Source organism: Canis aureus, chromosome X (assembly GCF_053574225.1).
Source record: "Canis aureus isolate CA01 chromosome X, VMU_Caureus_v.1.0, whole genome shotgun sequence".
Taxonomy (NCBI): Eukaryota; Metazoa; Chordata; class Mammalia; order Carnivora; family Canidae; genus Canis; species Canis aureus.
The window spans coordinates 98,772,964-98,794,202 of NC_135649.1; the positions used below are offsets into that span (position 1 = coordinate 98,772,964).

Below are 21,239 nucleotides of genomic sequence, written 5' to 3' on the forward strand. Positions count from 1 at the left end.
TGGGAATCTACCTTTCCAACTGGATCTAAGTAATGTCCCATGAAATAATGACGAAAATCCCCAGAGGCTCTAACATACATAAAATGCCAATACATCTTTAAACTTAAAACTTTTGAAGGCAAGTCATAGATCAAAGGTAAACAAAACAAACCCATCAAGTGGACATATTCACATATTCATGGTTTGGAAGGGGAGGTGGGTGGAGGGACGGGGTAACTGGGTGACGGGCATTAAGAAGGGCACTTGAAGTAATGAGCACTAAGTGTTATATGCAACTGATGAATCACTAAATTCTACCTCTGAAACTAATAATACACTCTGTGTTCATGAAATTGAATTTATTTACTTATTTATTTTTAAAGATTTTATTTATTTATTCATGAGAGAGAGACAGAGACAGAGACAGACACAGGCAGAGGGAAAAGCAGGCTCCACGCAGGGAGCCCGACGTGGGACTCGTTCCTGGGTCTCCAGGATCATGCCCTGGGCCAAAGGCAGGCGTTAGACCGCTGAGCCACTCAGGGATCCCCCTATCACTTCCACATTATTCTAATGGTCACTCATGGTTCAGTGTGGGCAGGGGACTCTGCAAGGGGATGATATCAAGAGGTGAGCATCAGGGACGCCTGGGTGGCTCAGTGGTTGAGCATTTGCCTTCAGCTCAGGGTGTGATCCCAGAGTTCTGGGATCAAGTCCCAGGTCGGGCTCCCCGTGGGGAGCCTGCTTCTCTGTCTGGACTGAAGGCGGCGCTAAACCACTGAGCCACCGGGGCTGCCCATGAAATTGAATTTAAATAAAGAATTTTTTAAAAAGGCAATTGCTTCTTTCTTGCATCTCCCTATAGAACTACTCTGTGTAAGCAAACACACACACACACACACACACACACATACACACACAAATTCTTTTAAAGATACAAATTGGAGCATATTATATGTTTTTGCTGAACAATATATCCTGGATATCTTTTCCAATGATTCCATGCAAAGCCAGATCACTCTAACACTGTGTAGTACTCTATAAAGCTCTACATTTACTTAGCTCATATCCTATTGATGCATCCCTAATGCTGCAACAAATAACCTTTCAATGTTTCTGTGCACAAGTGTACATATGTGACATAGGTGAATTTATACAAATAAAGTCGTTGGGTCAGAGGATATGGATATGTAAAAGTTTGGGGAAAAAAGTCAACAGATGCTGGGAAAAGGCCCTCTAGAAATGTCTACAATCTCACCACTACATAGGAGAGTGCCTGTTTCTCCACAACCTTGCCCACCCAGTGTATTATCACACCTTCTTTTTTAACCTTGGTTAATTTGAGAGAGAAAACAGTTTTCATTTGCATTTTTTTTGATTGTGAGTACAAATCTGAGAATACTTCTCAAAAATTATAGGTCAGCAATGAAACTGAGAATTTTCTAAATCCTGCTTGACACTGGCTCTCCTTTGATAAAGGGATCCCAGAGAATTTACTGTTAGAGGAGTAAATTTATGTTGTTCGGGTTCTTATATAAAACGTAGCAATCAACTATTTTAACAAGAGACAGTTTCATAGATAGGTTTCATTTTTCAAAAAAGGGGAAGAAACACCATTCTGTGGCTCAATGTGGGTTTGTCAGTTATTGCCTCCCCCTTCCTGGGACTTCCCACTGTTCTTGAGCACAAATCAGACTTGAGCAAAAACAACTCCCTTTCCATGGGATCAGTTATAAGAAGAATGGCCATGCAATGAGCCACTTAGTTTCTTGGTCGTACCACTGGAAGGCTTGCAAACATTTCTGAAAAAAAAGCACTGGCTGGCTTATTCACCTCTATATGGTCGATTGCTGTTTCTTCCGGACCAAAGGAGCAGATTGGTTAGTGAAGGTAAGAAAAAGGAGGCAACAGGCCCTATAAGTGCTTCTGTCACCTCTCTCCTCCCTTTTTTAGTCTTTTCTCATCCAAAGCCAGATGCAATCATAACATCTAAGATGCTTTTTTCGTTGACCAAATCAGAGGTGAGCGGGAATGGATGCAAGCATTCCATGGAGGGGGACGGTAAAGAGAAATGAAGTCAAACACTCCCTTCTCTGACCTCCTCATGTTCACATTTTGGCATTTCTAAAAAATGTTTTTGACCTAACGATTTGGACGGGTCAGATCCGGCTCCTGTTGTGTGATTGAGGCAGTCCTCACGCAGTATCGCTGCAGAGATTTAGCTTCTGTGTTTTTAAAAGGAGGCCTAAGAACCTGATCAGAATTTTGCTTGGGACAGGAGAAACCTAGAATTTAGTTACAGTGATATAGTTTTTGAAATGAGTACAATTACAGTAAATTCCAATTGGCTCTGACTCTCAATTATTCATTCCGAGAGCTTGAGATAAGTGTTTTCCTGTGTAGCAGGGCATACTCAAAGCGAAGGTGACCTACAGCGCTGTTGCTTTTCGAATTGCCATCTGGCTGATTTGGGGAAAGCCTACACGCTGGTGTTAAAGACTCGCACAGGTGGGCTTTTGTTTGAATTATCTGTAGATCTGCTCAAACATACTTTTTCTTGCGCACATCCATCTGTGCTTCAGTATAGACCGGATTTGGCCAGAGTATTCAGACCGATATTTTTGGAACACTTCTTGCATAGGTCAGTGTAGTTAACAGTGTGTTTCTGAGCATGAAAAGCTTCTGGGAGGAATGGTGAGCATTTGAAATTTGTATAAAACATTCACATCGTAATGGTAATTTAGGGGATATACGAAGGTAGTGCACTAAATTCTGTTATCTCACGGCAAAGTGGTGTTTCAATAGCTCTTTCAAGTTACTGAAACATTTCTAATCACATACCTGGGGATTATCTTCGATATACGCAGTACTGTCACTCTAAGCACTTCACCAACATGACAGGATGTAACTAAATTGTAATTGTAATGTAACTTCATTAGCTAAATAGTTATTTTCCTTCTGGTTTTCATTTTTGCCAAGTTTCAAACCTATATTAAAATGGAAAGAATAGTACATTGAACACCCATATTTCCATCAGTTAATCAGTTGTAGCACGTTGCCATATTTACCTTCTCATTATCTTCATACACACGCACACACATACACACACACACACACAAATATATATAGATAGTTTCTTTGGTAACTTTAGGACACATCACCTTCAGATTCTTGAGCATTTACCTCCTAAGAAAAAGGGCAGTCTTCTACATAATTACAATGCTAAGGAAACTTAACATCAATACATTACTATTATCTAATATATGATCTATATTTAAATTTCTCCAATTATCCATGTTTTCCTCTCAATTTTATTTTCTCAATTTAGAATCCAATCAAGTATATTGCATCGCATTTTGGTGATAGGACTATAATTAAGTAAATGATAATGGTAATAGATATGATTAGTAATATAATAATGATTAACAATTATAACACCAATGAAATTTAACATCAGTCAATACTATTATGATCACTTTTCTTATTTTTCTATTCCTTTCATTTTGTGTCAAATTCAAGAAAGTGATCGTAAGCTTTAATTTTTTCATCTGTGAGAAGTCAAGACCAAATATGAAGAAAATCCAAACTATGACAAAAATATACATTTTCTGCATCAAAATTTACAGTTTCCATAATAAGGAAATTCACATATCCAGACAAAGCCTTTGGAAGTAGCTGTTACCTTTGGTCAGAACTGAACAGAAAATTTACTTGCTGTTGTTAATATGGAAAAGAGAGGCCTTTTGACTTATATCATCTTAGCCGTCAAATTAGACTTTCAGAAATCAAGAATCACTTCATGTTTGATACAAGAGATAACCCCAAATTATTTATTTCGTAATAAGAATTGATATAAGGTTGAGTGATACTTCAGAGCATCCATTGACAAATGCCACCAAATATGAAATAAGAGGAATATAAAGCAAGGTATATGGTGAAGTGAATGGCCACTTCTAGCTCTAGAAAACATGTACTTTCAAAGGCAACACTAAGGAAACTGCAGCAGCTTTTTTTTTTTTTTTCAATGGGGAGATCCCTCCTAAAGAAACCTCAGTTCGGGTAAAGTTCTTGCATCGTTCACTGAAAAATGAAACATGTAACAGATTTACTTCTCATGATGAAAAAAATGTAATATAGATTTGGTTACATGATAATAGGATTGGGAACGAAATGATATTCAAGGTTTTCAGTGATAACCTTTTGATAGTTATACTCACAAGACCCAAAAATTGAGATCTTAAAAAAGAAAAGACTGGAATTATGGGATCTAGGATTTAGATTGTAGGAAAAATACATGAAGAGATAAAATGGAGTATTTTGAGGATTTAGGGGTATTAAAAAAATAACATCTCTGATATGTCACCTACACATCATCTGCACAGGACAGTGCTACGTCCTCAAATTTGAGGCATGAATAAGTTTGCTTATCTGATTGGCAAATTAAAATATAACAATGTGCCAAGGAATGTCTGTTGCTGGTCAGAAGATTGGCTCAAGCTCCTTGAAAGGCTCCTTGAAAGGCAATTCACAATAGCTGTGGGGTAGTGACCTGCCTTCTCCAAATCTGGCCTACGGAAACGCTTGTGGAGTGATTACACACAGTCAAAAAGCAAGAAGAACCTCGATGTCCACTTTGAGAAATGATTTGCTAACCTAGATGTGCCTGTAGCTGTACCAATTCGTAACTGTTAAAAGGCGGGCCTATTTAAGCAGACATGCTGCTGAGAACAGGTGGGAGCCAAACTACACCCCAGCTAGCTGGGCCCCAGATCTTGTTTGAAATGTCAAACAGCCTTTTCCTGTCTTTATTTCCTATGATGCCAGCAGCCAGCCCCATCGTGCCACCTCCACGGGGCTTTGGAGGCTTCTTTGCACCCCTGTCTCAACCCAGCCCCTCAGAGATCTTAGATTATGCACAGGCATACAAACTGTCCTTCCAGAGGCAATTCTGTCCTGGCACCCTATCACCCTCAACTCCCCCACTTCCCAGCAATCCCCAATCTTCTCGCTGTCCTTTTGCTGTTGCCACATACTCCTTTATTCAAAGGATTATCCCAAGGATTCATTTCACTGATTTATTTAAGGTAGCAGCTGATTTTGCTCAAATTCCGTGCAATCCTGATAAAGCTCTTGGGGGTAGGGACAGAATAACGTAGAATTTCTAATTTGGGGGCAAGGGTGCTGAATGGATGGCCAGGGGGCTCTGAATTGTGGATATGGGAGACATGAAGGGTGAAACAGGGGATGGATAGGCAACCAGGGCTCTCAGGACAGAAATAACAATGCACAAGTGCCTCGGATGGCATGGACATGAGGTGTGGAGAACTGGGAGCAGTCTGGCACAGCTGGGGTCCTAAGTCTCGTGGGGAACAGGCAGAGAGGAGGTTGGGAAGACAAAGAGCACATCTCATGAGGGCCTAAATCATGTGGACTATATCCTGGAGGTCACGGGATGCTATGGATATTTAAACAGTGCATCTGTAAAATTAAATTACTCTGTGGTTATAAAATTAAGGGTGAGATGATGTCAGGCCACTGCCAGTGGGAGTGTTTAGGGAAAAGGTTCACATAGCAAGATTGAAAGGCCAGCGAGGGTGGATCATTTAAAGACATACTGGCATTGATACACAATTGGGCCCTGTAGGTAGCCCTCTGGGCCACTCCTCTGGGGTGGGCATCGGCTGTCTTCTTGGAGCCTTTCCTGCTGTACCTCACTGTACCTCCCTTCCTCTAATCCCCAGCGCCGTTGTTATGAAATGGACTCAGGGTGGATACCCTTCTCCTGGAAGGACTAATCGCTTGTCATGACTGCTTGATGTTACTGCTCTCAACAAGGCAGCGGTGGGACATGTTTTACCAACAGACCACGTGCTTTGGAGTTCATACATTTGGACTTGAATCCGGCCTCCAGCATTTAGTTGTTTTGTGTCCTTGGGAAGGTCACTGGTCAAATCTCAACCTCAGCTTCCTCACTTGGAAAATCCAAAGTGCGATAATCGCTAACATGCAGCGTTACTGAAAAATCAGGTGTAAGGCATGGAAAGCCCCTGACACAACTGCTGTTATTATTATGCTCTATCCCACTACTGCATCTGCTTCTGGACTTAGGTCAAGGGTTAGGCAAACCATGGCCTTGAGTCAAACTGGCCCTTTGCCTGTTTTTCTAAATAAAGTTTTATTGGAGCACAGCCACAGCCATTTGTTTACATATGCTCTATGGCTGCTTTCCTGCTATGATGCAGAGTAGCAGTGGCAGGGACTCAAAATATTTACAAAAAAAGTTTTCCAATCCCTAACTTAGGTTTTTCCAAATGTTCCATGTTATAAAGTTCTTCCCTCTTGATGGTTTCCTCTCCGAATCCATGCTTGCTTTGTTTGGGTATATATGAAATGCATTTCTATGTACAGAGTATAACAAGAGTTTTCTGAGAAATGTGTAAATGCGAGTGAAGACAGAAGAATTTATGTTGCAATTTCTTCTGAAATCTAAGCAAATGCTTTAACAAAGGTTCTGCACTTTAGCACATATTTCTAAGATGTGAATTTGCACCTAAGGTTAATTTTGGTATTTCCCCTGTCTGGTAATGATTAATGTAGACTAAATTTGCCTGGAACATCTCATCTGCAAATGTCCTTGGATGTCTTTTCCTTCACACTTAGTTATGGGCAATTCTAAATATATCAATATACCTTCTCTGTCATGAGAAACAAAAAATCAAGTGATAAAATATTTTGGAATAATTAGAATAATTCGTTGGCTTATGTTTCAGTGTTTTAGCTGAAATTTACTCTAATACATGTCTTGACATTTGTTTGAGGCATACCTTTTATATTATCTCTGAAGAGACTAACATCATAAGAATTTCACAAATAATCACTCGTGTTTTTAAATGCTAACGAAATAAACTCCAATAAAATTATTCCTCTATTTTTTAAATTTTAGGATGTTATGATATGCAGTATTGTTTTCACTCTAACGGTACATTAAAGGTTTTTTATATTAAATTAGTTAATATATGTATAATTTTTGTTTAGAAATTTCACACAATATTCCTCTGCATAGCTTTGGAGCAATTTTGAAGCTGCTTTAGCATGCTCTCTGCTGTCCTCTGCTGCTAATGTTCAGAAACTGCTTTCGATTCTGAGTAATGTCTGCTTAACCTTCTTTATACTTATCAACTCACACAATATTAAAGTTTGGGGGGACTCAATCAATAATTTAATCCTACATTCTTCATTTACAGATCAGAAGTTGAGTCTCTGAAGAGTTAAAGGACATGTGAATGCGGGCTCGGTCTTCTGACTGCCAGTGTCTGAATGTCTGGTGGCTTTGGACATATGACTGAATTTTGATTTCTATATAATGAGCACAATATGAGTACCTACATGTTAGAGTCTTTTCGGGGATCGAGTGATTCAGTAGATGAAAAGCACTTAAGATGGTATGTGGGTTGTGGCTAGTACTAGCGTGAGCTCTTTTATTGACTTGTCTGTCATCAATAAGACTAAAACCACAGCTAATGACAGAGTCAGAACCAGAATTCTGGTCTCCTGACTACTAGCCCAAGAGTTTGTTTTGCCTTCGTCTGAATAAGATAATGAAACTTAACCTTTCAATGTAGATTTTAAAAATATGACTTGTCTGGTATATTTGAAGCTATGTAGTCTTTACAAAGCTATTGATACTACAGCTCTGGCTGTTGCTCATTCCTCCTTGGACTATGCAAGGCTATCAATACCCACAAGCTACTCCAGCTCCTAGTATAAACTCCCACCATGCACACTTGGAAGATGGTTTCACTGTTGACTATGAGTAGCCTCTCTAACAGGCCTCTGGCCCGAATCGCTAATGCATAATTAGTCACTTGCACTCAGAAAGTTCGTCTCATGTGAGAGTCAAGAGGAACTCAAGTAAATCTATTAGTTCCTTTTCTAGCTCTTTCTCCCAATCTCTCCATTTTGCTCAGCGCTGGTGCCACTTCCCAGCAGGCCCTGATTCAGTTACTTTTGGCTCCTCTCTCTCCTTCATTTTCATGTCCAGGAGTCTCGGTGTCTCAAAGTTCATTCCTTTTCTTCCTCTTCTGCTACCTCCTTCCCTGGTTCCTGTCCCAATCCCCTCAGCTGGGGATGAATTGAGCAGCCTCCTTATTTGGATCCTTAAGTCCAAGCTTACCTTGCTGAAATCGGTCTTGTCATTTACTGATGGATGGCATCATGTCCTACATCAGCTTGGTTACCTTTGAGAGCTTTGTATGGTCTGCAGGATACAGGCCATACAAACGGATGTCCTCAGCCTCGCATGACCCAACTAACTTGCCTGAATGGTCCTCCCTCTGAGCAATTTTTTCCTTTATCCATGAGACTATCTTTCCTTAGAAATTAGGACATATTTTCTGCTTTCCCATCATCAGACTTAGCATTTTCTGCCTTAGTGGTCTGCCGTGGGCCCCACATATGAGAATGGTAGGGTTCTTGTTTCACCAAAATCAAGGTACCAACAAAGCTCTCAGCTGATGACAAATAGTGCAAGAGGCCCATTCTTCCAAACAAAATCCTAGACTCTCTTCCTTCATTGTTTTGAAGGAGTGGAGATTATCTGGAGTACTCATAAACATCAATCACATAAAAAGAAAGAAGACTCCTTTAGGGCCAATTATTTGGTATGAGAATAGGATAAATAGTGGGAGATTTGGGATAGCGCTGAATGGGAATAAGGCTGATAAAGAAGGATTGTGAAATTTTAGTAAAAGTCTTAGGTGACCATGACTTTGAGAAATAACAATGTTATTCCTCCAGACTGGTGTCTGTTACAGACGACAAGAGAATGACAACAAGAATCTGTTCACTTCTATTGACTTCTCCTCTCTCTGCAATGATTCTTCCCTTTTCTCATGCCTGTTCAAATCCTTTTTGTTCTTTAGGGACAAATAAAAGCTTATCTTTTACACAATGATTTTTCTGTCTCTTCTTCACCCTTAGAGTATGTTATATCTTTGGGGGCCTGAGTGGCTCAGTTGGTTAATCGCCTGACTCTTGATTTCGTCTCTGCGTTGGGTGTGGAGGCTGCTTAAGATTTCTCTCTCTGCTCCTCAACCCCCTGCTACCCCCACCCCCCTGGCCCACCTTGCTCACATGCTCTTTCTCTCTCAAAAAAAGTAGAATGTCTTTCTTTCTTTCTTTCTTTCTTTCTTTCTTTCTTTCTTTCTTTCTTTCTTTCTTTCTTCTTTCTTTTCTTCTTCTTTCTTCTTTCTTCTTTTTCTTTCTTCTTTCTTTTTTTGAATGTGTTTAATCTTTTTTTTTTTGAATGTGTTTAATCTTTAACAATAAACCCAGCCGTACAGGAAGAGCCAGCTTCTTATTTTTCCCTCTTAGTTACTTTAAAAATAGTTATATTTGGTTTTTAACTAGGAAATTAATCCAAGTTCTACATGAACATAATTTGGGTCAAATGATCCTAAGAGGTTTGTTATGCAAAACAGCAGTCCCCATACCTCTTTTCCAAAAGCAACTACTTTTATCTCCCTTTTTACTATTTAGTATTTACCTCCAATTTTCCTTCCAACTTTTGGATTTTTCAGTTTGGGGCATTATTCATTGACTTGTCACCAATCAGATAATTATTTAGTTTTTTTCCTCCCCTGGCTTCTACCAAGTACATACACCAAGGACATGCTAAATCAGTGTTCCTTTCTCTACACTGGCTGGCCACCCAGTCTGGACACATAGGCAAATGCCTAAAACAATTTTTTAAAGATTTTATTCATTTATTCATGAGAGACACACCCAGAGAGAGGTAGAGACATAGGCAGAGGGAGAAGAAGGCTCCATGCAGGAAGCCTGGTGTGGGACTCGTTCCTGGGACTCCAGGATCATGCCCTGAGTCAAAGGCAGATGCTCAACCGCTGAGCCACCCAGGCATCTCCCAAAACAATTTTTATTGATATTACATTACTCTACATGATCAAGTATTATCCTTGTCTCTTGTCTTTGTCATTCTGCAACTATACCTCAAATTTGGTTAGATCAATTTTCACCACCATATTATTGTGACTATCCAAAACTATGTCCAACTCAGCCATGTAATAAACCACACTTTGTTTAAAGTTCTCCCCCATATACAACTTCGTAAATTATGAGCTGGAGTTTATAATTGCCTAGATCTGTGGAGCATATAATGGTAGCCAATGTGGCAATTTAAATTAAGTGAAAATGTCTGTCACACTAGCTACATTTCACACACTAGTCATATGTGGCTCTTGGCTATCATAATGGACAGCACAGATATTTAACATTACCATCACCAGAGAAATCTGCATTATATGGCACTTTTATCGCCTCAGAGACAACCTAAGAAACCACACTATTAAAACAAAAATAGCTTTAAAAAATTTCCTTGAACCACTCACACAGGGATTCTAAACTTCCCCAAACAGTAGTGGAAAAAAAATTAAAAGAAGTGTCATATAATCTTGGTTTCAAAATAGCTAAACACAAAGTGTCTCAGGTTAGGGTCCCATACATCATCACCAAAGAGCTAAAAGTTTATGCCCTTTGTTCATTATCTTTTGATATTCCCTCTCCAACACTCACTCCTTGAAAGGAGTACAGAGATGAATTAATCATACGTTGCTCTGGAATGACTGCTATGACAGTGAATGACAGTGATCATCTGGCGTACTTTAAATTGCAATTATAATTGTCTGTCTTGAGTATTTTAAAGTTTTATGTTATTACCTTCACTTATCTTCTAAGCCTATGCTGTCCAATAGAGTGCCATGCGGCATTTTAAATTAATTTAAATAAAATTAAAATTCAGTTTCATTAGCTGCATTTCAAGTGCCCGCTAACCACATGTGGCTACCACTTAACATTTGGGACAGCACAGATAAAGATCATTCCATCATTTCAGAAAGTGCTATTGGGCAGCACTGGTCTAGATTTTTCATTTGCTTCACTTTTCCTCATTTACCTCCAAGTCCATAGCCAATTACATAAATCTCGCTTCACAGTGCTCAGACTTATCAAGTGGTCTTCAGTTCCATCTTTATCTCCAGAAGCCTTCTGATCTGTTCCAACCAACCACGTTGCCTCTTGAGCCTTTTATACTTACTCCTTTCATGGGAGCATGTCTTCCACTGACTTTCTGAGAAAGGGGCCTGGGAGATGAACTGTTTTATCTCTGTTTTATCCTCATACTGATGGATGATTTGGTCATTAAATTCTAGGTCGGAAACAAATTTTGTTCAAATATTTCTAGACATTGTTACATAATCTTCTTGCTTCTCATGTTGCTTTGGAGAAGTCTAAACATTCCGGTTCTTGGAGTTTTTTCTTCTTTTTTCTCTCTGGAAATGTATAGTGTTTTCTCTTTGTCCTAAGGGTACTTTTTACAGTCACAAGAGGGGACATATAGGAAAAGTGGGTATTTACCCAGAATTTCGGAAACGTAGGTCCTTCAGTTCTGGGAATACTCCTTAATTGTTTAAATTTCTCCCCCATATACCCAGTCTTCTTTCTGTGATTTCTATTGCTTCAGATAATCAATCTCCTAGATTGGTTTTTTAATTTTATCTTTACTATTTTTCATCTTGTATTTTTGTTCTACTTTCAAAATGGGAGTTTGCCTTAAATTTACTTCCCAATCTTTCTACTGAACTTTAAAATTCACTAACATTTTTAATTTCTAAGGACTTCAGAATTTTTTTTTTATCGTATCCTATTTGAATTGAAGATTGTTTTATCGACCCTGTCCCCTTGAGAATATTGATGGTAGTTCTTGCCACTGCCCCTCCTCTCAAGAATTAATTCTTCTGAGTGACTGCTTTGGTCTCTCCCATTCAGAGCTTTCTTTGGAGGTTTCAAAATTGAATTCACAGTTAAACATGAGATCCAAAAAGCTCCGCAGGCTCTTGTGATTGTGAACTTGAATGAAGGGTGATCTGGAGGCTCACTCATTTAGTTGGGGATCCTCTGGTGTCAATTGCTCTCCTTCTCAGACGAGTCGGGTTCCCCAGAACAGTCTTGCCCATACTCCTGAACATTTAGGGGAATTTCAAGCAGATTGGCTCTTGGATTTTTCCTTGGCTCTTTTTAAGAGTTTTCTCATCTCCAAAGACATTGCCCTGTGGTCTCCCACCTTTCAGCTTCTGTAATGTTATTGTACTGGTCTGTTCTCCTTTTCCTCCCTTTTCTTCTGAATATGAACATTTCAAATTTATCAGGACTTCTGCAGTCACTTCAGGGCTGCTTCCTCCTTGGGTTTCCCCCTCTATTCCAGCATGCTGACACAGAGGTATGGGGTCAGTTTTGGATGTAGAAGAGGGGGGCATGTTTGGTCATCGATATGTCATCATACTGGCATCCATGGAAACTTATTCACCTGGTCCCTGAGAAATAGTCTGTAGATATGTCTGCAATCTTCTCACCCCAAACCTAGGTCTTCTCCAGCTTTGGAGGCTCTGGGTGTGTGAACAGACCTGATGAGGCAGTCTCAGACCTGTCCACCTAAGAAATCCATGCGGCTGGCTCTCCTCCTTCTCCCACAGCATGCTAAGCAGGAGACCATTTCCTTAGACTTGCTGCTCCCCAGATTGCACGTGGGAGGTAAGGCACGCACCTCTTTTCTTGGCTTCCCTAACCCAGCTGGAGTCATAGCTCTTCCACTGATGGGGAATTTATATCCCCTAGTCTCCTGGTGATGCATAAATACTAGGCCCTGAATTCTTTGGGGCTCAGGATTCTCCAGTTTCCAAGCTCAAGTTATGTTTTCTCAAAAGCCACTTTTCTAAAACCAAATTCTGCCAAGCGTTCTAGAAGCCCATGTATGAACTCAAAAGTAGAGAGTTTCATTTTTGTTCTGCTTTTTTAGATGATACTCTGAGACCCTGAAGGCTGAAGTCTCTAGCTGCAGCCTGGGTGGGCGGAGGAGGCAAGTCGTGAAGTAACCGCATCAATATTAAACCTGTATGATAAACGCTTTTGCTCTGTAAATTATCTGCTTCTCATGTAGCTAAGAGCTGCTTTTTCATCTTCATGTTCAGGTTGAGGGAAGAACTAAGAAAGTTTTTCTGGGACTCGTTTTCATTATCCTAAGCGTGTCCAGCATGCAAGAATCCCCTCACAGATTTGTTGAAAACCTTTAATTTTGTATCTTTATGGTATGTAACAGAGTAGAATATGATAATTACTTAAGTAACTGATAAATTGACTGACTGGATCTCCAAATAGTTCGAAAAGGGAAAATAAACACTGAAAATATTACCCTTATACAATTAAAATAATTATACTAATTTTATTCCATTTATAAAATTACCCTTCTACAATTAAAAATTCACTTGGAGGGCAGCCCGGGTGGCTCAGCGGTTTAGCACCGCCTTCAGCCCAGGGTGTGATTCTGGGGACCCGGGATCGAGTCCCATGTCGGGCTCCCTGCATGGAGCCTGCTTCTCCCTCGGCCCGTGTCTCTGCCTCTCTTTCTCTGTGTCTCTCACGAATAAATAAATAAAATCTTAAAAAAAATTCACTTGGGAAGTACCTATGAACATAGATGCTAAAATGTAAAAATAGGAGCCTTCTGTTTAGATAAAATCATTTCCTAATTTGACCTTTCAATTTCAGGCTCAAGTTAACAGATCTGTTTGGAGCGTCTGGCCCTCGAGGCCAAAGAGGAGTGGTTATCTTTTCTGTTGTCTGGAGCCCCAGTGCCAGGAATGCCAGTGTTCCCTTTTTAGAAAAGGCAGCTGCTAGTTTCCAGCCTGTTCTAGCCACTCAGACTCCAGTGACAAAGGTGGAGGGTGACGAAGGGAGGCAGGTGGAGCCAAAGCCCCAGGTCAGGAAGGCTCCCCAGTAACTAGGGGAGAGGTCAACACATCAGCAGGGCACAGAGACACTTCTAGGCTTACCTACAGTGAGAAGTGGGCTGGACAGAGCAAGAAATTCATCCTGCACTGCAAAGACAAGGGAGGCTCCATGGGCCTTTGGGATTGGAGGCTACAGAATTCTCGTCTTACCTGTCATGGTGGTCGATTATTTAATTCAAGATATTAACAACTATCTTTTGAGTCCCTCCAAAACGCAAATGGTTGTGCCAGCTCCCAGGGATAAATACAAAGATGAGTAAGACACAGTTCTTATTTTCAGTAGAAATCACAAGTGTTTGCAATGTTTTTTTCCCCAGAACCCACTAGTTGCTTCCCTAATTTCCAGCTACCCAGTCATTCCCTATTTTCTTTGGGGCAGAAAGTAAATGCTGCTACCTGATGCCCAAGGTCCCCCCCAGAGCCAATTCCAGTGTCTTTTCCAACCCCTCCTGCTTATGCTCGGCATGTTGGTGTATGGTAAACAGGCCATTCCACCATATTCTCTTTCAACTCAGCATCTGGCCCACTCATTCTTCACAATTTACCTAAAGTGTCACCTTCTCCAGGACATACCCTGTAACTTCTCTGCCTTTGCCCAGGGCTGTGTTAGGGGCTCCTCTTCTGTACTTCCTTGGTGCTTATCACTGTCCCAGTCTTCTTGAAAGACTCAACTAGGTTCTCTGTTTATCTCTACCGTGTGCCATAGTCCTGGTACACAGCAGACACATAGTTTATAATGGCTTAGTGGATGAATGAAATCATCTCCTTTGTTGTCCTTAATTTGCACATCATCAACTGCCCATTTTTATAATTCCAACCTTCACTTCCCCCACTGTTCCTTATCAACTCTCTTTCCAGAATGCTGTCAGAAGGGTATCTCAGTGGACTTGCCTACCAGAATGACATCCACTGGAGCTGTTCATCTTATAATGAGCAGGTGGCTGAGAAGGAAGAAGAGACAACATCTGCGACTCATTCCTACTGTTCTGTGGATGAAACCCAAGTCCGAAGTCTGTATGTGAACTGCAAATCCTCGGACAAATTTATTTCTTCAGTGCATTCAAGAGAGAGCCAACACAGTAGAGATCAGAGAACCATAATGCTGCAGACAAACCCCAATCCCGTGTTTGAAAGTCCCACCTTGGCTGCAGTTGAAATATGTAGAGACTCCAGCCGAGAGACCTACTTGGTTCCACCTTCCTGCAAAAGTATTTGCAAGAATTATAATGACTTACATATTGCAGGGGACCAGGTGATGGCTATTAACTCAGTGACAACAGATTTTCCCCCAGAGAGCAGTTTTGAATATGGCCCTTTGCTGAAATCATCTGAGATTCCTTTGCCCATGGAGGATTCCATTTCCCCTCAGCCCAGCTACTTTCCCCAAAAACCTATCCAGCAGTATTCATCCTACTGGAGAATAACCAGCATCAAAGAGAAGAGCAGCCTGCAAATGCAGAAGCCTATTTCTAATGCAGTCCTGAATGAGTACCTGGAGCAGAAGGTGGAAGAGTTATATAAGCAGTACATTATGGACACCGAATTTCATGACAGTTCTCCCACCCAGATTTTGGCATCGGAACTCATCATGACAAATGTGGATCAAATTAGTCTCCAAGTGTCTAGAGAGAAGAATCTGGAGACGTCCAAAGCCAAAGATATAGTCATTAACTGTCTATTACAGTTGGTATCCAGTGAAATCAGCACACCTAGTCTCCATATTTCTCAGTACAGCAACGTCAATCCTTAGGGAGGATACCTCTCTCTCAACTACTCCACACTAAAGCTACACTTTCTTCACTGAGAAATGTGCCGGAGGTGGGTGTGAAGCGGAGTCCGGAGCTGGAGAGGTAAAGTTTGGATGGAGGACAGGTATGAATGAAGAGGAAATTGTACTATTACACATGATGAAGGCATGTGGAAAAAGGAGCTGTAAGGACTAATTTCAAAGCAAAGGTTGTACAGCAACAAAACAAAAAACGAAAATTACCCAAAAAGAAAAAGTAGGATTCATTTAAAAGAGTACACAAGTTTAAAAAGAAGCCAAGCCAAGCAAGAACACACACCATGGGAAAATAAAAAGCCAAAAGGTTTAAGCGTAAAGAGTCACTGTTTGTGAAGCAAATAAATTCTTCCAAGTTGCTTCTTCTTGAGAAGAATGGACTGTATGTAGAAGGGTGCTGTTTGGGTAGAAAGACCAGTTTAAACAGTTTTGAAATTATGTTTCTATTTCTTTTCTTTATTCTTTATCAGATCGTTTAAAATATATATTCTTTATAAACATTCCAACAGTAGCGAATTGTAATTGTGTTTTTTTTGAATGATTAGCTACCGCCACACTAACCTCCTAGTTCTGTTCACTAGTGAAGTTTTCTGAACAGAAAACACATAGTGAATTTTTTTAAATAAGATTTTTTTTTTTTTAATTTATGATAGTCACACAGAGAGAGAGAGAGGCAGAGACACAGGCAGAGGGAGAAGCAGGCTCCATGCACCGGGAGCCCGACGTGGGATTCGATCCCGGGTCTCCAGGATCACGCCCTGGGCCAAAGGCAGGCGCTAAACTGCTGCGCCACCCAGGGATCCCAATAAGATCTTATTTTTAAGTAACCTCTCCACTCAACTTGGGGCTTGAATTTACAACCCTGAGATTAAGAGTCGCATGCTCTTCCGACCGAGCCAGTCAGGTGCTCCTCACCTTGTGAATACTAAAATGATTCCTTTTATTTTGCTATATACAATTTTCTTGGTGGCATTAAGCTTCAAATGCAGTTACAAATGTTAATCCCCCCCATCGTCTTTTTCTCCACTTTCTCTTGACCCTTCTGGAGCCAGGAAGGGGTCTTCCTCATCCTCCTAAACAAGGTTACGAGCTCTAGGGTCCCATCATAGCAAATTCTGGTAACTCATGCTCTGCAATGGAAGTTTCAGGAATACCTCACTGCTCTACCCCCTTCCTCTGGCTTATGGGATGGCAAAACATGGCTCATTGGCCTTATCTAGCCTGCTGCCTATTTTTTTTAAAATTATGATGTAATTGACCTATAACGTTACATTAATTTCAGGCATATAACCTGAGTCACTGTATCTATTGCAAAATGATCACAATAAATCTAGTTACACTCTTTCTGAGCCCCCATGAGCTCAGAATTTCTTCCATCATTTAAAAATGGAAAAACCAAAGGATATTTGACAGGTGGAAAATATTCAGATTCAGTGTCCATAATATAAGGCTTTATTGTAATTCAGCCACACCCATTCGTTTATGTATTGTCGCGGGCTGCTTTCACAAAGAAGGGCAGAGTTGAGTAAATGTGACAGAGAACATATGGCCTGCCGGAATCTCAAACACTATCTGTTCTCCTTTTTAAAAAGATTTTTATTTATTTATTCATGAGAGACCCAGAGAGAGAGGCAGAGACACATGCAGAGGGAGAAGCAGGCTCCATGCAGGGAGCCCGATGTGGGACTCGGTCCTGGGACCCCGGGATCACGACCTGAGCCCAAGGCAGATGCTCAACCTCTGAACCACCCAGGTGCCCCACTATCTGCCCTCTTATGAAGAAAGTTTGCCAACCCTGTTTCCCGATAGTGCCTTGCCCATACGAGGGTTACTGGACTTAACTGAGCTTCCCTGGGAAGGTGATGGAGACAGAGCCTGGGGAGGCAGCTTCCTGGGGAGTGAGGAAACAGAAAAGGTTTCTACAGAGGCTTCAGGCCCTCTCAGGAAGCTCTAGAGCTGGGATGGCCGTTCAAAATGGATCCAAATAAATATTAAAGGGTTGGCTGTGGTTCTCCAACTCGACCAGAAGGGGCGTAGCTTGAGCTGAGGCAGTTCAGTTCAGGGCAAAATTCCCCAAGCCAGAGGAAGTTGCTGGAGGAATGAGCCACTCAATACAGAAGCAGCAATCTGGGTGGAGCAAAACAGCATCTCCTACATTTCTCAGTGCTTATTTTTATAATTTTTTACAACATGATAATGAGTAAAGGAAAATTGGTTTTGAAATGATTATTCAGTTATTTTTTTCAGTTTTAAATTTATCGGAACAATAGCTGCTATTTATTAATTGCTTGGTATTTGTCTGGCACCATGTTAACTATTTTGCACGAATAGAGAGCAACCTATGAGAGCAAATGCCTGTTATTTTTTTTTTAAGAGATGAGCCAGCTGGGTTCAGGGAAGTTAATTTGTGGAAGGGCAAACAATGGGTGGTGAATCTGGACTTGAATCCAGTTCTATTGAAATTCCAAGTCCTGGTCCTTAAGTACTACCAGCTGCTTTCCTGTTGACCACCATGTTTTTTCTCATTAAAGACTGGTTTTCCCCTCCAAGGGGAAAGAATTCATTAATCCCTTTACCATTACTCTACATCATTTTTGTCTTCAGTGTCTTGCTTGATAATACTGGTAGATCTTCACCCTCACCCAAGAACATAAGCTTTGATCTACCCATTTGTTTCTCCACATCTTAAACAGTATTTATACATACGAGGCACCCAATTAATGTATGTCAAATGGATACATTTGGCTGTGTTTGGATACCGCATCTGGTGGTTGAAGTGAAAGACCACCAGTATGAAAACCAACTACTTCTGACTAGAAACAAATGCTATTGAGAGTTCCTCCTCAGGGAGAAAAAGAACTGAATAAATGAGCTTAATATCTTCTAACATGTTAGTATAATAAAGTACATTATAATAACATATCATGGATATTATTCCTTTTGCTTATTTACTAAGAAATAATTAATTACAGAAGAGACTGGTTCATCTTTTCCAGTGAGCATTAATTTGATGCTATTCTTTTTTTGGGGGGGGGGGTGTTGGAGTACTGTGCATTAAACATAAGTAGGGAAGGCACACGTATGTGTGCACACACACAGGGAGGAGTAAGCCCTGTTCTCTGCCAGCTTACTCGATTGGTGGAGAGACCTAGCAAATAAATAGTTAGCATATGACAAAGCCACTTACTAAGAACTTGGCAAAGTGGCACAAACAGGAATACGATTCTCGACGATTGCAACTCAAGTGTGACATGGGTTAAAAGCAGACAGGTTTGGAGGTGGTGGGCAGTGGGGGAGCCTAGCACAGGCCAAGATACTAAAAGGAAGTGATAGTTTAAATGACTCTTGAAGAGCAAGATAGGATCTGGGTAGATGAGTGGGAGAGGGGTCTCATGCACAGGCGTCAGTATGTTTGGGGCCATAGGGAACTGTGAGTCCATGGCTACAACCAGAGCTGCATGGATGCATGAACAGGCGATGTGCTATGGCTCATGTAACAAATCACCACAAAATTAGTGGCTTAAAGTAAAACAAACTCATTATCTTAGGGTGATGGAGGTCAAAAGTCGAAAATGATCCCATTGGGCTGAAATCAAGGTGTTGGTAAGGCCACCAGTGTTCCTTTGGGAGGTTATAGAGGAGAATCGGTTTGCTTCCTTTTATACAGCTTCTAGAAGTTGTCCACATTCCTGGGCTTCATTGCTGTGCATCACCACAGCCAGCAATAGGACTTTGCCAGCTCAGCCCCTCCTGCTTCTCTTTAATTCTATTTTTTTTTTAAATTTATTTTATGATAGTCACAGAGAGAGAGAGAGAGGCAGAGACACAGGCAGAGGGAGAAGCAGGCTCCATGCACCGGGAGCCCGACGTGGGATTCGATCCCGGGTCTCCAGGATCGTGCCCTGGGCCAAAGGCAGGCGCCAAACCGCTGCGCCACCCAGGGATCCCTCTTTAATTCTATTTTTTAAAAAAGATTTATTCATTTGCGAGAGAGAGAGAGAGAGAGAGAGAGAGAGAGAGAGAGAGAAGCAGACTCCCCACAAGGAGCCAGATGCAGGACTCAATCCCAGAACCCCGGGATCATGACCCGAGCCAAAGGCAGATGCTCAACCGCTGAGCCGCCCAGGCATCCCTCTTACTCCCCTTTTATAAGGGACCCTTATGATTCCATTGGGCCCACCAGGGTAATTGACGCTAACGTGCTCACCTCAAGATTCTTCAAGTAATCACACCTGCTAAGGTCCTTTTGCCTTTTAAGGTAACATATTCACAGGTTCCAGCAATCAAGATATGAATACTTGCTAGGACATGAGGGGGATGGACAGTATCCTGTCTACCACAGAAAGGGCCACTTGTTCCTCCTGATTTTCAGAAATTTGCCTGTCCACTATTATTCTTATTAGAGATGAATAAGTCCATGCTTGCTTATATATTAAAATAGTTGGTTTCCTGCTGTCATCCCATGCTGTATATTTTTATTTGTCCATATGCATTAACCCATTTTTTCTCGTGCTCATGTTAGACATCCTTTTTCTTGGTTCTAAGTCTATTTTTATATTTCTTTTATTTATTTTTAAAGATTTTATTTATTTGCTAGAACGAGCGAGCACAAGCAGGGGGAGGAGCAGAGGGAGGAGCTGGCTCCCTGCTGAGCAGGCTGTCCTATGTGAGGCTCGATCCCAGGACCCCAGGATCATGACCTGAGCCGAAGGCAGATGCTTAACCAACTGAGCCACTCAGGCGCCTTTAACCTTTCTTCTAAATTATGTTTCTTTTGCTCATTATAAGTGTGGTATTGGCTCACTCTAGAAAATCTGAATACCAACAAAGCAGAAAGTTGAAGTCCTCAGTCCCCAAATATTCAGGTAACATTTTGAATGAATCTTTTTCCGGTCTTTTCTCCAAAAGTATGGAATTATGATTAACATACAGTGTTACATTAGTTTTAGGTGCACAATATAATATGATCACTGTTCAGTGATCATGTTATCTTTGAATAAAATATTATATCTTGGTTTGTTGGTTTGTTCCACTGACGCTGTAACAGAGATAGAAGTTCTAAAACTAGTAGATTTGTAATGTTTGCCTGGGGATAATCTATTAGTTTTTCTTCCTTCCTCACACACTATTTGATAATGTCCAATATTTTGTGGACATTTTGGTCTGTTATAGAGCATTGGGCCAGTAGACTCAGGAAAGTGTCTATGTTAACGATAAGGACTCTGAGTTTTAACTGTTAACCTAAAGTTTGACATTCAATAAATAGAAATTAGATTATTTGCCTTTTTATTTATTTTTAATTTATTTTTATTTTTTTTTAATTTTTATTTATTGATGATAGTCACACACACACACACACAGAGAGAGAGAGAGAGAGAGAGAGAGAGAGAGAGGCAGAGACACAGGCAGAGGGAGATGCAGGCTCCATGCACCGGGAGCCCGACGTGGGACTCAATCCCGGGTCTCCAGGATCACGCCCTGGGCCAAAGGCAGGCGCCAAACTGCTGTGCCACCCAGGGATCCCTATTTGCCTTTTTATATTGTTTTTGTCCACACTGAAAATCACCTGCGAGACTTTAAAGTGAGTAAATACTTTAAATTCAAAGAAATCCAACAAA

The 21,239-nt window shown here is 40.9% G+C and overlaps 1 protein-coding gene across 6 annotated transcripts; it reads left to right on the forward strand.

The window, feature by feature from the left end:
• Positions 1-1,659: 1,659 nt before the first annotated feature.
• TASL (TLR adaptor interacting with endolysosomal SLC15A4) lies at positions 1,660-16,132 on the forward strand. 6 transcript variants are annotated; one of them, XM_077890442.1, is made up of 6 exons: positions 1,660-1,869; positions 2,383-2,487; positions 5,721-6,008; positions 7,224-7,421; positions 12,416-12,582; positions 14,697-16,132. In XM_077890442.1, exon 6 carries the CDS (start codon positions 14,698-14,700, stop codon positions 15,586-15,588), a length of 891 nt encoding a protein of 296 aa, XP_077746568.1. In that variant the 5' UTR covers positions 1,660-1,869; positions 2,383-2,487; positions 5,721-6,008; positions 7,224-7,421; positions 12,416-12,582; position 14,697; the 3' UTR covers positions 15,589-16,132. The 6 variants fall into 6 exon arrangements, with proteins under 6 accessions (XP_077746568.1, XP_077746565.1, XP_077746566.1 ...); XM_077890439.1 differs by lacking the exon at positions 2,383-2,487; XM_077890440.1 differs by lacking the exons at positions 2,383-2,487; positions 12,416-12,582.
• The last annotated feature ends 5,107 nt before the right edge of the window (positions 16,133-21,239 follow it).

Bases quoted from the DNA above. Each gene is read 5' to 3' on its own strand.
- TASL (XM_077890442.1), top strand. From the start codon at position 14,698: ATGCTGTCAGAAGGGTATCTCAGTGGACTTGCCTACCAGAATGACATC.